The following is a 16499-nucleotide window of genomic DNA, read 5'->3' as shown; positions in this document are numbered from 1 at the left end:
AAATTATATATTATATTTTCATTATAGATTTTTTAATTTTTAATATGAAATAATAAGTTGTGAAGTTAATGAATATTCAAGATCAAATAGAAAAAAGATTGACTCTTGAAAAAAGATTGTCTCTTTTTTCTTATACTTAATCAAAAATTATACCTAAACAAATACTTATACTATAAATTGATAGAAGTAGATCTTATTATACTACCGAATTTATTATGATACAATTCTTTATTTTAAGAGTTAAAAATACTACTTAAATAAATACTTCAATATATATAAAATAGAGTGAACTACTATTTCTATCCAAGAAAGTTGAAAACGCTGACATATCTATCCATAGAAAATGAAAATTACTATTTGTATTTATGAAAGATTGATTTTTACAAGTAAAATTATCCAAATCCTAAATAATTAAATAAAAATTTCAAACTTTTCTTGGTGAGTCTCATTCTCTTCAATTCTTCATCTATAGCTCTCTCCTTGTGTCACAACTCACCCAAAATTAAAACCTTTTATCCCAATTTGTTTTCCAATCATTCACTCGGAGGAAGGAGAAAAATCGTAAAAAGAGAGGGAAGGAAGAGGCGAAGGCACAGAAAGCCACTGCCACCACTATCGCCGTCGTGGGTTGACGAGGAATTGAGGCAGAGGTGTTGAACCCGAGGAGAGAAAGAGAGATGGAAACAAAATGCGAAAGGGGGGATGAAGATCGCGAGGAGATAGCAATGACAGAGGTGCTCCTGCGGTAGTTTTCGTCACGGCTAAAGGAGGCCGCCGCCGAGCTGCTCCCCTCCCTACGTTGCTGCTGCTGCAACCACCTTCTCCATGCTCTGCTATGACTCTGTGGGCTAAATATCGCGAGAAAGTAGCAACGACAGAGATGCTCCCGCAGTGGTTTCCGTCGCTACTGAAGGAGGCCGCCGCCGAGTTGCTCCCCTCCTTACGTCGCTGCTGTTGCAACTACCTTCTCCATACTCTGCCATGACTCTTCCTTTGTTATGAAAGAGAACAAGAAGGATCATCGGGTCTAGCAATAGCAGCGTCTCTCAAGGAGACAACCTTCTCTGGCAATAGCAATGGCGAAGCATGGACTTTGCTGCCTCTACTTCTCTGTATATCTCGCTCAGCTCTTTATCTCTAAATTTGGTGAATGTTTTCATTCCTTTTGTTTTAAAAAAAAATTTGAATATTTTTTTGTTATTGTTGAATTTGAAGAATTTGATGTTATTGAATTTTTAAAAAAAAAATTATGAGGTGTTAGTGATGGCAATGGTGACTATGAAAAAGGAGGTAGTGGTGGTGAATGCAGGGTGAGCGCTAGTGTAGTGGTAGGATTAGAGGGTAATTTGAGAAATTTATTTAATTATTTAGTGTTTGGATATTTTTGCTTAAAAAAGTCAATCTTTTATGGGTACAAATGTTAATTTTCATTTTCTATGAGTAGATATGTCACTGTTTTCAACTTTCATGGATAGAAATAGTAGTTTACTCATTAAGATTTTATGGATATCTTTGTTTGATGTGAAATTTGACTACGCTTTGTAGGGTTCACGGATGTTGACGTGGAATCACTTACTGCCACTGGATCCGTGCAATCCTATTGTGGAGGGGCATATACGGGAGACTGATTTTTATCACATTTTCAAATTGGAGTAATTCAGTGTTTGGGAGCATTAGTTAACGCACTAATCGAAAGATGGCACCCTGATACGCATACATTTCACCTTTCGGTTGGTGAGTGTGCTCTCGTATTGGAAGATGTGGCTATAATTCTTAGTCTTCCGATTAATGGTCTTCTAGTGATAGGAGTGATTGTAAGTAGTTTCAATACCTTAGAGGCTGAATGTTTGAATCAGTTTGGAGTTGCACCTAGGAAGGCCGGTTGCAGAGGAAGTTTCATAAAGTTGATGTGGCTACAGAATCTGAAAGACCGTTTAGTATTGAATGATGAAATTGGAATTCAGAGGTATTTAAAGTGCTACATCATGTTATTATTCGGGACGATCCTGTTTGGAGACAAGTTTGGGACAGCGGTGCACTAGAAGTTTTTGTCTTTGCTGTGTGACTTTACCAGTATCGGTGAATTTAACTGGAAATCAACATGCCTAGCGCACTTGTACAGATCTCTTTGTAGGGCATCTCGTTTCGACTGTAAGAAGGTCGATTGTTTACTAACACTTTTACTGACTTGGGCCTGGATCCATCTATCGTTTCTTGCACCGATTCTTGGCAACCCCGACTTTTTCTGTTGCAAACAAGTAAAATGTTGTCTTTACAAGTGCAGTCACAGGGAGATTGTGTGCACCCTTTAAGACTGAATTGATGCACTCCACTAGATTCGTGGTCATATGACCCCATCGGTAACCACCATCCAATGCCAATGCATATTGTTCACGTGAAATTTGGTTTAACCAGTTAGTGTAAGCCTCGCTCCTTTCTCGTAAACGCTGATAACGCATCTCTTATTCGCGAACAGTCCTCGAATATCCTGCGATATAAATCAGACAAGTACAAAGACCACGTGTAAATGAGATTCAAAATAATGGTAACTCTAACAACAACAAACTTCAATATCATATGTACTTATGTTGACGATAAGCTTTTGCAAGTACAGTGCCTTGAACTTTCTCAAAAAGTCAACTCTATATGCCTAACGTAAAACATGTAAAAAACTCTAGGAGATGACCAAGCTCCGTTACTACGGGCGATAGTTGAACTGATAAAATTGTGTCGGTCAGAGATAAGTCCTACATCATCCCGAGTCACCACATGTTGTCACAAATTACTAAGAAAAAAGTGTCACGCATTAAAAGCCTCTCCCTCCATAATCGCAAATGCAATATGCACGATATTATTGTTATCATCCTATAAAACTGTAACCAATAGACAACCCTTATATGTTCTATACAAATGAGTCTTATCTACCTGGACAAGTGATTTGCAATGTCTGAATGCTCTAATACAAGAGTAATAACCCCAGAAGACTCGATGTAATACCCTGATATCAGTAATCAAGTCATCGCCTTGATATGCAGGCATAGTTTCAAAATGGACGGCAGTTGATGGCTCTTTGTGACACATGACTTCAAACCATATAGGCAAAGCTTCGCACGATGCTCTCCAACTTTCGAAAAATTTTTTCAGCTCCTTTTATTTTGCCAACCATGCTTTGCAATACTGATAGTGTAATTAAACTTCGACTGTACTTCTGCAATAACTGATTTCACCTTTATAGAGGGCTCAGCCTCTACCAACGGCTTTATTGCTTTTGTAATTGTGTTGGAATCCAGTTTCGAATAATCTTGAGAAATGGTGACTTTGGTATAAGTGTGATTATCATTATACCTCCTTATAACCCAACAGTACTTTCTGCAGATTATGCTAATCCTAATCAGCCAACGTACACTTGGCATAAAATGTCAACGGTTTCAACTCATACACCCGGTAGTCTACACCTCTGCGGATGGTATAGTCTTTCATCGCCATAATAGCAGCTTCCCTGAAACTGAATTCCATTCTAACGGCAAATTCACCATCCGCCACAACAACAAATTCCGCTACAACGACACCATGCGATAAATATTTAATAAATAAATATTAAATAAGTTAAATTAAAAGTGAAATCTATCTATAAATTATAAATCATAAATAAATCATTATGAATTTATATTAAATTTATACACATTAAATAAATACTAATTAAATTTAACCAAATAAATAAATAAATACATAAGATTAATATCTTAAATTTAACTAAATAAATACATAAATAAGTACTAATTAATTATATTTTCATATATCACATAATTAATTAATCGATCAATGATATAAAAAGTAACAAAATTCTAATCTCTCGTATAAATATCCAAATTACGTACCTGCATTCATATATTTAGCAAATTCTCGTGCATGTATGGCCTTCAAATTCAATGCAGGCATGAAAATGGTTCCTTAAACGCATGTTGGTTTGCTAGTGTATTTGCTACTTTTGCCATATCTGCCTCCATAGTGCCGTCAGCTTAATCTTCGTTTTCATCTGGACCAACGATCTCGTAGTTGCTTTCAAACTCTTTCTCATTGTCGCTATTGTAATCTTCCCGGCCCATTCAATATTTTGGTCAGCCTCAGATTGTTCGAACTCAATATACAACTCAATGAACAACATTTGAGAGCGACTTTCAATATACATTGAAGACATCTCTTACATGCTCACTTCATTAGTTACATATTTGATTTGAAATTGAATAAATCCACCAAATACCAATATAGGATACCTATATAAAATACATGACATTCTTCTTGATAGTTGAGAATCGATTTTCTCACAAATTATACCTTTTAGTTCTTCAAGTGAGAGTGTGAATGGAATAACAATATCTAATAAATTTTCACATACAAATTTCACTCATTCGAAGGATGTTTGTAACAAAATTTTACTATAATAATATACTTTTAGTACAACTCTATCACCCATTTTTTTCTCACATAAAAAAATTTTGAAACACAAAAAAAAAATACGAGGATGAGAGTTCTCCAGAGCTGAAGAAAGAAGAAGACGAGAGATCTAACAATTGAGGTACAAATTGTAGATATATAGTTATACAAATCGATTGGTCTGATTTCTATTTAAGCAATAAAATAATTTTTGAAGACAAATCGGATGATCTGATTTGTTCTATCACAAGATAAAAAAAATAAAAAAAATACTAAAATCGGGCAGTCCAATAACTCCATATAATTTCAAAGTTTTTTCCTAACACAAATCGAACCGTTTGATTTGTATATCAATTTTCATTAACAAAAAAATTTAATGGTCTGGTTTCTTTTATATAAATTTTAAAACGCAGCCGTCACATCATGGTCTAACACATTCAAGCCCTATAACAAAGCACAACACACGTACAATCTTCATATTGAAAAAAACTGAGTCTCAATTCGAACCAACCGATTTCACGGTTAGAATTTTTTAAAATTTGTAAAACTAAAAAAGGAACAATTCAATTAGTGGAATGAAACTTTTGATTGCTAAAACTCGAATTAGAGAGTCCGATTTCATATTTAAAAGCTTTTAATTTTCAAAAATGTAAATAGGAAGATTCGATTTGGATTTTCTTAAAAAAAATTAAATACAAATATGCGGATATGATTTCTGCACATCATCGTTAGTCAACAAAAAATCAGAAGCTCCAATTTCCGCTTTTTAATTTACATATGGCTCCATCAATGGAGCTTGGCGTAGATATGGGAGAGGGGTGTGCTAAACATTTTTGTGGTGTCAGTGCCAAAGCTAATCGGACCCTGCGAGTTGGGTATGAGTAGGTAAACGGACCGTGCGAGTTGGCAAGCATTACCCAGTCAGACCCTGCGACATGCCATACCCAAACGGACCGTCCGATTTCGGTTGAACCAGACGCATGGTCCGATTTCTTCTATTCAATAGACACGCGTCGCGCATGATTGGATCCCAGTAGCGGTGCCCTGAAAAGCAAACGAATCCAACTTACCTACTCTCACCATCCGAACCCATTGTATCATTTCACTCTCAACATTACTCGCTCCCAGCTTCTTCTTCTTCCTCTCAAAAACGGCCTGAAAGCTACTGCTTGAAGAAGGAAGAACATGCCAAAGAAAAATAAATTTAAAGATGTTGATCGACCTGAGCTTCACATTATTCATTATCTTAGTCATTCTGATTATGTAAGTGTTATTTATAAGTTTTGTAAATTTTTTATATTTATAATTATTATTGTTAGAAATATAATTATTATGATTATTGTTAGAAATGCAAGTTAGAAATATAAAATAGAATGATTATTAAGATATTTTCGTATTTGTTAGATATTTATAAATAGTAGTCTGAAATTTTGTTATTTTTTATTAAATTCTATTTTTGTTATAATTGGAAAAAACCGTGTAAATTTCTTAAGATTTTTTAAAAAAGTTTAAAATTTTGTTACTATAACTGGTATGGATGAAGTTAAATATTGTTGTTATTGTGAGAAATTGTCGGGGGTCATGAATGATAAGTGGAATTATTTTTATTAAAGCACGTTAGGTTTTAGCATGAGGATATTTAAATTTTGTTTGTTCTAATCATCATTATTAGCAAGTTAATTGTTCTTACCGTTGTTGACGAAATATGAAGGATACCGGCTAGTAATATTTTTTGATAGTTGAGGAAATAATGTTTGAATGATAGTAAATCAGTAATTACTATAAGATATTATGGTAGATGTTGTAACTTCAGAATTTTGGTTAGAAATTTTTGCATTGATAACTGTTTTCTTTAGTTGTGAGTTTTGAATAAAATTAAGGCTTAATAATTAATTTTAGAAGTACGAATAATTAGCGTTAAAAGGATTTAGTAAAATGATTCATGATAGTCATATATTAAATGTTAATGAGCTGACTATGAATTTGTTATCTTTTTTGTAGAAATTAAGAATGTTGACTTGTAATCACCCACTTCCTCCGGACCGGTACAACGATAGGGCGGAGGACCTTTTACGACTTACCGGTTTCTACCATGCATCGCAGATTGGGGTAGTTCAGTGTCAGAAAGCATTGGTGAATGCTCTGATTGAACGTTGGCATCCGGAAACACATACGTTTCACCTTCCCATTGGTGAATGTGCCGTGACTCTTGAAGATGTGGCTCTAATTCTTGGTCTTCCCACCGATGGTCTTCCAGTCACAGGGATGACAATGAGCAGTTTTGAAGCGTTGGAGGCGGAGTGTTTGATTCAATTTGGAGTTGCACCGCGTAAGTCGGATTGTAGAGGTAGTTGCATAAAACTTACCTGGCTACGAAATCTAAAAGAAAATTTAGAGTTGACCGATGATATCAGTATACAGAGGTACGTGAGGTGCCATATTATGTTGCTGATCGGGACTATCTTGTTTGGGGATAAGTCTGGGGCAGGTGTGCATTGGAAATTTCTACCCTTCCTGCGTGATTTTGTTAGTATTGGACAGTATAGTTGGGGAGCGGCATGCCTAGCACACCTCTACAGGGCATTATGTCGGGCATCTCGTTATAACTGCAAGGAAATAGATGGTCCACTAACACTTCTACTCTGTTGGGCTTGGATGAGGTTGCCATATCTATCGCCGCTACCTAGGGAACCACGAAGTTTTCCTCTAGCAAACAGGTAATAATTTGTCACAATAGCAACATATGTTGATATTTAAGATTCATTTAATGCCTGTTGAGCTAATTGAAAATATCATATTAGGTGGCGGAACTGGGAGCGTGGTGACCGACGATATAGATATCTGAAGTTAGATCACTTTAGGAAGGCATTTGACGAACTTCAGGAAGGACAGGTGTGTTTTAATTAAAGAAGTATTAGTTTCCGGATTAGGGTCTGAGACATAATTATAAAGCATTGTTATTGTAATTGGCATTGTGGATTGTGATCATGAGGTTCCTTTATTTTTTCCAGTTTGTTTGGGTTGCTTATGCTGTGGATCGCGTGGATCCGAACATCATTCCTCCTGAAATCTACATGCAGTCGGTTGTTTGGAGCGCTACAGTTCCGTTGGTATCATTTGAATGTATCGAGTGGCATGCTACCGATAGGTTTCGGCGACAGTTTGGTTTTGTTCAGGGACTACCTAGTCAGGAGCGGAATCTAGACAAGGCGCATGGAGAAACCCTGACTGGTCCCAAGAATCTAAATTGGGCCACGGAACGGAGTCATTCAATTTGGGTGATGCATTGGTCAAACAGGTATAACTACGTTCTATCTGAGCTTCCCATGCCTTCACATCATCTACTAGATAGTTACATCCATTGGTACCGAACAAAATATGGGAACCACTTGAACTTGTCAAATCTTGTGGGTCAAGATAATGATGATGGTGATCAGGAAATGGATGAGGGTGATCAGGATATGGATGAGGATAATCAGGAAACCGATGATGGTAGTCAGGATATTGACGATGACAATGAAGAACAAGAGCCACGTTCGCCGCATATGTTACCACCAAACCCGATTCCAGAAGAACAACCTCAGTCCTCAAGTCAGTATGTACCTCAGACATAATTCCCTCCATCAGTTCCAATAAGTCAACAATATTGGGGAACCTCACAGTTTGAAACAGGAGAAGGAGGTTCTTTTAGCCAGTTGCTTGGATTCATGTCTGTAGATCCTGGACTATCACATGATGGCCATCAGCCTGAGTTCATGGCAGGCAGGTATTCATTGGATGCGAGGTACCCGGGGCATACCTCATCGGTTGCTTCTGGGGGGTTTGTGTCGGTTGACTCTAGTAGGAGTGACGGTGGAAGCGGAGCTTTCTTTACTCAGAACCCTAACCGTGTTTTCATGGGACTCATTGAGGAAAATGCTAACACACTCGAGAAAGAGACCGATGCGTATCTCGTGGATGAGCCGGATGACGAGGGCGATCATGAGGATGATGAAATAGAGGAGTCCGATGAGGATGAAGAATCTCGTAATGATGGTATTATGTTGTGTATTTTACTTTACATGTTCGATTAGTTATTTATTTTTTGTTCATAGTTCGCATCTCTGTTTGATTTTTACTAAATGATATGTGGTATATGTGTTGCTTAGATTACCAGATGCACTTAATTTTACTTGTTTTTTACAACTTGTAAACAGGTCAGGCACGCACTCTGGATGAAACATCCAAAGGTTACAATCTGAGGATTGATCCACCACGTCGCAGTGCTAATCGCTACACTCCATCTGTGTTGAAAAAGGCGGCCAAGAAATGCAAGAATTTTGTCAAGGATGTGAAGTGGGCTATGAGAAAGTAATTGTAGTGTTAATTATTTACTTAAGTATTACTCAGGTGGACTATGTTTAGAGTAATTTGTCTCTTTTGGACATTATGAACAAATAACCCTATTGTGTGTTTAGAGTATTTATGCATTAATGACCTTATTCAGGTATTACTGGTCTGGACTATGTATCTTGGCTACATAAGATCTGAGAATGTTGCTATAGATATCATGTCAATGTACCTCAGTTGGAAAATTGAGATCATATTATAACAAGCAACAGGTATACTAGATGTAGTGTTGTAAAAATTGGACCGGACCGGCCGGTTCAATCAGAAAATCCGTGAACCGGAACGCGTGTTCAACAAGAATGCAAATTATAATATATTTATATGAAACGTATCAGTTTTAATTTTTAGTACGAACCTGTAGTATATATTAAAATAATAGATATAAACTACCAAATAACTTATAAAAACTCAAACATAAATACTACTTTAAAATAAAAACAAGGGTAAAGTATACTTTTTATCCTTGAAGTTTGGTAAAAGTTTCAAAAATACTCCTAAGTTTTATTTTATTTCAATTTTGTCCCAAAAGTTTTCGATTTGCATCAAATATACCCTCGACAACTAAATTTTCAAAAAAATTAAGACCAATCTAACAATAATGCATGAAAATTATGCTTGATTTGCTTGTGATGAAGGTTGTTCTTGTGAAATTGTTGTTGAATTGGTTTTAAATTTTTTGAAAAAATTAGCCGTCAGGGGTATATTTGATGCAAATCGAAAACTTTTGGTATAAAATTGAAACAAAATAAAACTTAGGGGTATTTTTGAAATTTTTGTCAAACTTCAGGGACAAAAAATATACTTTATCCTAAAAACAATTTAAACATGTTATACAACGTTACATAGTGGTCACATTTCGAGTTATTTAATACAATGTTACATATATGAGGTGAAGTTACCTCAAATGGACAACCCATGCCACACTAGTCCCGTGCTACACCCACCATACTGTGAACCTACTGAGCATCTCCGCCGGCATGTGTACTAGCTGACTGACGGCATCTGCTACGACTATGTCCCTCAGCTCCACAGAGCGTACATCGCCTAGGACGACGTAACATTCGCGTGTCCATCTCATTCAAGAAGCGCGTCATCCTGGGGCGACCTTTCGAGACGCGTCTCAGAAACGGATTCGGTACGAAGCGAGGACCGTTGTACGCAGGCCAAGTAGTCGGGTTACCTAGTGGCCTAAATCTTGCTCGGTACACCCGCCGAACTTGCTCCATCTTATACACATCATTCACATACAGTTTCCAATCCAGTCGCTGGTTGGCGCAACATGCGAACACATGTCTGCAGGGGATCCGGTCCACCTGGAACTCACCACAGTCACATCGAAGGCCACGTAGATCGACTGCAAACTCCAGTCCGCTTGGCATCTCACGTACCTCAAAGACCTCATTCTGCCGGTCAAAGCAACTGACCTGAATGTTTCCTGATGCAAGTTGGTTTGCATGCAATTTCGAGGTCACGACATCGGAGAACACATGGCCAGCATTAATCCGCGCTTCTGCCTCCGCTCTTTTTCTGGTGAACAGCTCGTTTAGCCTGTAGAATGTTGCCTTGACAAGAGCAGTAACGGGAAGATTGCGTGCACCCTTCAACATTGAATTGATGCATTCCACTAGATTCGTTGTCATGTGACCCCATCGGTATCCACCATCAAATGCCAATGCGTACTGTTCGCGAGGAATTCGGTCTAACCAGTTTGTGTACGCTTCCCCCCCGTTCCCGTAATCGCTGGTAACGCACTTCGTATTCCCGTACCGTCCTCGAATATCCTAGAGGAATGCAACAAAAAAAAAATAAATGTAGATGTCAAAACAAATATTGAAGGTTATGTCTGTAAATAGGTTAAAGAAAATTTAGTGAATGGTTACCAATGTTGACGACCAATTTTTGGAGGTACGGTGCCTTGAATTTTCGCAGAAAATTCAACTCTATATGCCTGATGCAGAACATATGAAAAGCTCTAGGAGGTGACCAAGCTCCGTTACTGCGCTCCACAGCTGCATTGATGGATTCATGTCGGTCAGATATTAGACCCACACCATCCCGAGTAACAACATGTTGACGAAGGTTACTAAGGAAGAAGTGCCATGCATCAGAAGTCTCTCCCTCCACAATAGCAAACGCAATTGGGACGATATTGTTATTGCCATCCTGTGAAACTACCACTAGTAGACAACCCTTATACTTTCCGTACAAGTGAGTCCCATCCACCTGGACAATTGGCTTACAATGTCTGAATGCCCTAATACAGGGGTAATAACTCCAAAATACTCGATGCAGTACTTGAATATCACGCACCAACTCATCGCCTTGATATGCAGGCATAGTCTCAAAATGGACAACAGCTGATGGCTCCTTATGACACATGGCCTGGAACCATATAGGCAACGCTTCAAACGATGCCTCCCAACCTCCAAATATTTTTTCCACTGCCCTTTGCTTAGCCAACCATGCTTTCCGGTAACTGACGGTGTAGTTGAACTTCGACTGCACTTCTGCTATAATCGACTTTACCTTCAACGAGGGGTCAGCCTCAACCAATGGCTTTATCACTTCCGCAATTGTGATAGAATCCAGTTTCGAATGATCTTGTTAAATGGTGGCTCTGGTACAGGTGTGACTACCATTATACCTCCTTATAACCCAACAGTACTTCCTGCTGATCATGCTAACCCTGATAAGCCAATCACACCCGGACCCATACTGCGTACATTTCGCATAAAATGTCAATGGCTCATACTCATACACCCGGTAGTCAACGCTTCGTCATATGGTATAATCCTTTATCGCCTTAATAACAGCTTCCCTGGAACTGAACTCCATACCGACGGCAAATTCACCATCTGCGACAATAGGAGCCTCTGCAATTGAAAACCACCATAGGAAAAATCAAATAAAGACACTGAGATTTCAAAACCAATAATATGGGCAAATCTACAGTCACTGCCTCTAGTATGATTTAAATCCAAATCTTACAACATGTTATTATGTCACTCTAATTAAAAAACGAACAACAGCAGAAGATATTAAAAACGGACCGGACATGCCAACTCGACCGCCAAGCCAAATGAACCGGAACCTAACCGATCCGGTTCACTAGGTTTTAACCATTGAAGGGATCGATCAACTGCGAATGATAATTAGAAACTCACGTAATAGTTACTAATCATGTTCGAGAGAATATACTTATTACCTAATAAGTACTTATACTATACATATATAAGTGAAAAAAAATCATTGTTGTTATAAAAAACATACATTTCAACTTTGTGATTTATCATTGGTGCTATTTTTTATTTTGTTATTTACATAGAACCAGCGGTTGAACCAGTGACTCAGTCACCTGAACTGCTCGACCGCCGGTTCGATGCTGAGAAAGATGACATCAATGCATGATTATATAATGGCAAATAAATACTAATTTATTCATAACTATATCGATATCTGTCTAAAAAAAAAATTCAAAAACGAGGTCTTACGTACCTGCAGTCATATATTCCGGAAACTCCGGTACATGCATGGCTTCCAAGTCCAAAACTCGCATGAATGATGGCTCCTCAAACGGTACTTCGTTTGCGAGTGCATTTGCCACCTCTGTCACATCTGGAGCCGTATTTCCATCAACTTGATCTTCATCTCCATCTGGACCAACAAACTCGTAATTGCTTTCGAACTCTTCTTCACTGTCACTATTATAATCTTCCCTTACAATATTCTGGTCAGCCTCAGATTGTTCAAACTCAACATACAACTCGATGAACGTGATCTGAGTCCGGTTTTCAATATACATTGAAAACATCTCTTGCATGCTCGCCTCGTCCGTCACATATTTGGTTTGAAACTGGATGAATCCACCAAACACCTGTACGGGATATCGGTAGAGAATACAGGATATCTTTTTTGCCCTCTCAGAATCAACCTTTTCACATATCACACCTTTGAGCTCTTCAAATGAGATGATAAAAGGAATAACAACATCTAGCGGATTTTCACAAATAAATTTTATTCCTTCAGATGTTTGTAGTAAAATCTGACCAAAATAATATACTTTTAGTAACACTCTATCACTCATTTTTGTGGAAACCCCAAAAAAAACATAGAAATACCAACTAGATTTTCAACTTTAACAGATGAAATAAAAAAGAAAGGAGAAAGAAGAACACAAGGGGCAGCCGCTCAAGTTCGGGACGAAGAGTCGAGTAAGTTATGAGTTCACTTCTCACTTTTATATAGGCCACTTATTACAACTCGTACCCTTCGACTAGGTTAACATGATTAAAATAATCGTATAAAACGCACTCGGACCCTACGACTTGAGCTCCCACTTCACCAAAACATTTTCCATTTCCACTCAAAACGAAGGGTCCGAGTTCTTCTCAAAAATCTAGCCTTGAACTCGGACCATGCGTCTGCACCACACTGAGGGTCCGATTAGTTCACCCCAGATTTTGCTTCCCTAAACCATGCAAATCGGACCGTGAGATTTCCCATGCAAATATTCAATAACAACGAAAACCCACGGTCCGAGTGCTTCTTTGTGACACTGCCAAAAATCTGTCCCACATATACGTCTAGTACACCATGCTTCCATATCCAAGAAAAGCACACATTTGGTTTCCATTTCGATAAAATTGAGCCTCCAATTTCTTGTTTTCATAGCAATAAAGTAACACACCTCTATTTTAACATCTTGTGAGACAAAAAAATATTAAAAATAATAAGTGAATAAATATTCACATGTGAATAAAAATTAAAAATTATTTAACAAAAATACTAAAATATCTCTCATTTAATGATAATTAATACATACATATATAACAATTAAATAATATAAGAAATATTTTGAGAGTATCAAAGTTGCTCGAGACTATATTACTTCAAGCCACACAAAAATATTTTGATGAACCAAACATGGCAGGCATATAGAAATACGAATACGAATACAATGAGACTAAGCCAACTAGGAACACATCAACACCCCCACCCCACCCAAAAAAAACTGCCATGTGGAGGAAGTGTTTCTTTCTAAAAGTTTTAGCTCTTCAAAGGGTCTATTACATTATTACATTACAAACCTATCATTCATTGTAACCAAGTATTGTTTCCTCTGCAAAATTTGTCTCTCTTTTCCCAAAATTTCTTTTAATCATAGCTCCCCCTCCCCCCCCTCCTTTTTTGTTGGTTTTATGAATCTCCATCATCATCAAATCTAAGGTTGTTTTGTTTTTTTATGATGAGATGACAATGCATTTCATAATTAATTGATAATTAAGGGAAAAAAATGTTGCAAAGGGCAGCAACAAATGCATATACATGGTGGTGGGCCAGCCACGTGAGGACAAAACAATCCAAATGGCTGGAACAAAGCCTCCAAGGTAATTAGAATCTGAATCTTTTCTTCGCTTGATTTCTCCAAATTCTTAGATTTATTTTGTTTATCCAAAGATGGCAGACAACTAATAATCTATATGCATAAAACATGATCCAATTCCTTCAATGTGTATAATACTTGTTTTTAAACATATTACATGATCTTTTGATAATGCAAGGAAAAAAGAAATTCTTTCAACAAATATATGCATCACATTGACCTGAAAAACCACACAATTGTATAGACTATATAGCATTAACCCTTGCCAATGATATGCAAACAAAAAAATTGAACAGATGTGGAGGACAAGGCTGCAGAGGCCCTCCAGATCATTGATCATACCGGGGACTCGTTTGCGCAAAGGGCGGAAATGTACTACAAGAAGAAGCCAGAATTGTTAAATTTTGTGGAAGAAACCTTAAAAGCATATAGATCATTGGCACAGAGGTTTGATCATATTTCAAAGGAGCTCCAAACAGCGAACCGCCAACTTGCCACCGTGTTTCCAGAACAAGTCCAGTATAGAATGGATGATGATGATGAATTTGATGTAACTTTTCCTGCAAGCAATGCATCTTCGCAGGAAACACAAAAATCAGACATTTCTAAGGCTGCAAGTGTGAGAAAGCAGAACTTGAGGAGCTATTCCATGTTGCTGTCTAGAAAGGGACCATCTAGGAAGATTGCTGGCGGCTTTGAAATACCAATTTGTGGTTTCAGTAAGGCGGAGGCGCATGCTCAAGTTGACAAGCTTCAAAAGGAAATTTTAGCTCTTCAGACTGAGAAAGAGTTTGTGAGGAGTTTGTATGAAGGTTCCTATGATAAGTACTGGGAAATTGAAGACCGGATCGTAGGAATACAGAAAATTGTTGGTGACTTGCAAGATGAGTTTGGAATTTCTACTGTCATAGAAGATAATGATGCGCGAACTTTGATGGCAACCACGGCTCTGAATTCATGCAAAGTGAAATTGACTAAATTGCAAGAAGAACAATTGCAATCTTCTGAAGAAGCTAATGCAGCATTCCAAAAGGTTAAGGAATCTCATGAAAGGATTGAAACACTTAAGGAAGAATTTCTTTCTAAACATTCAATTCAACTAGACCAAGGCACCGAAACAGATCTGAGTAGCATAGACATAGAGGAAGAGTTGGCTGCCTTAGAAGATGAGCCACATGAGGACGCAGAGCTTCTGAAAGAAAACATGGAAAATCTTGAAGAAGATTCAGATATGTCCCACACTATGACAGAAATCGTAGAGTTGATTGATAAGCTTGTTAATAAGGTTGTTTTCTTGGAAACCGCAGTCTCTTCTCAGAATGTCTCGGTAAAAAGGCTAATGTCAGAAGCAGAAAAACTTGAGACAAATATAAAAAGCTTGGAAGAGGACAAGGAAATGCTGTTAGATGATTCAGAAAAAACCAAGAAGCTGCTGAAGGAATTGGAGGAGGAAATGAAGAGAGTTAAGCTTCTTAACAGGAATGTCAGAATGCAAGAAAATAGTATCCAATCAAACTTCACTGAAGCTAGCTATAATCTTGAGAATCTTTCAGAAAAATTGAAGGATGTGAAGCCAGAGGAACACTATACACCTTACAAGAAGAGAAGTGGTGATAACTTAGCTATCATGAAAGATGTTGAGACAACAAAGGAAGAAAAGGAAGATTATCCCACAGATCTAAGCAATATGACAGGGGAAGATAACAAAAAGGAAGATTATGCCACAGACCTAAGCAATTCGACATGTGAAGATAACAAGTCCAAGTCAGAAGAAAATACTGATCCTCTGACTGAAAGCATTCCTGAAGTAATAGAGCAGGAAAAGGATGATTTGCCTCAGACAGTTGATAGTGTGGATATCAAGACGCCGGAATCGGTTGCTGGTGAGGAAGAAGATCAGCCTAACATCAGGCAGATATTTGTCAGTGGACTGGATGACAGAGAAAAGATTCTGTTGGAGGAATACACATCAGTTCTAAAGGACTACAAGCTTGTCAAGGTCAAGCTCCATGAGATGGAGAAGAAAAATTCTGAGAGCATTAACGAGCTGGAACTTCAGGTAAGCAGTAATCAATCTAAAAGTTTCACCATAGTAACTCTTTTATTCAGTAAACTATCAAAGTATAAGATATTCCTTAGTCATCAAACTAACTCTAAGCTTCAAAATTATGTAATATCAAAGTAATTGAACAAGAGATTATGTGTATCTGGTTCTGCAGTTGAATGAGTTCAAGAAGGTCATTTCCATGAAGGATGAAGAGATAAACATTTTACAGCAGAAGCTGAATAGTTC

At 37.6% G+C, this 16499-nt stretch overlaps 3 protein-coding genes across 3 annotated transcripts in view; 2 read left to right on the top strand and 1 right to left on the bottom strand.

The window, feature by feature from the left end:
• LOC110264748 (serine/threonine-protein phosphatase 7 long form homolog) lies at positions 5540–8966 on the top strand. The gene is made up of 5 exons (XM_021106784.1): positions 5540–5697; positions 6436–7151; positions 7236–7326; positions 7446–8469; positions 8631–8966. The coding sequence occupies exons 1-4, from the start codon at positions 5620–5622 to the stop codon at positions 8046–8048; spliced, it is 1488 nt and encodes a 495-aa protein (XP_020962443.1). The 5' UTR covers positions 5540–5619; the 3' UTR covers positions 8049–8469; positions 8631–8966.
• On the bottom strand, positions 9780–12643 carry LOC107607911. The gene is made up of 8 exons (XM_016309806.1): positions 12404–12643; positions 12152–12205; positions 12029–12044; positions 11626–11696; positions 11448–11538; positions 11119–11387; positions 10717–11046; positions 9780–10604 (listed from the first exon to the last, which is right to left on the bottom strand). The coding sequence occupies exons 1-8, from the start codon at positions 12641–12643 to the stop codon at positions 9780–9782; spliced, it is 1896 nt and encodes a 631-aa protein (XP_016165292.1).
• The window catches only part of LOC107607910 (protein NETWORKED 2A), a 4149-nt gene continuing 1453 nt past the window's right edge, over positions 13804–16499 (top strand). Inside the window, exons 1-3 of the mRNA XM_021107989.1 lie at positions 13804–14210; positions 14503–16265; positions 16426–16495. Of these exons, the coding sequence (XP_020963648.1) occupies positions 14117–14210; positions 14503–16265; positions 16426–16495 (1927 nt within the window). The 5' untranslated portion in view covers positions 13804–14116. The remainder of the gene's footprint in view (positions 14211–14502; positions 16266–16425; positions 16496–16499) is intronic.

This window comes from Arachis ipaensis, chromosome B07, assembly GCF_000816755.2.
Source record: "Arachis ipaensis cultivar K30076 chromosome B07, Araip1.1, whole genome shotgun sequence".
In the NCBI taxonomy this organism is placed as follows: Eukaryota; Viridiplantae; Streptophyta; class Magnoliopsida; order Fabales; family Fabaceae; genus Arachis; species Arachis ipaensis.
Note: the sequence above shows the minus strand (reverse complement) of the source record. Positions and strands in the feature narration are given on the sequence as shown.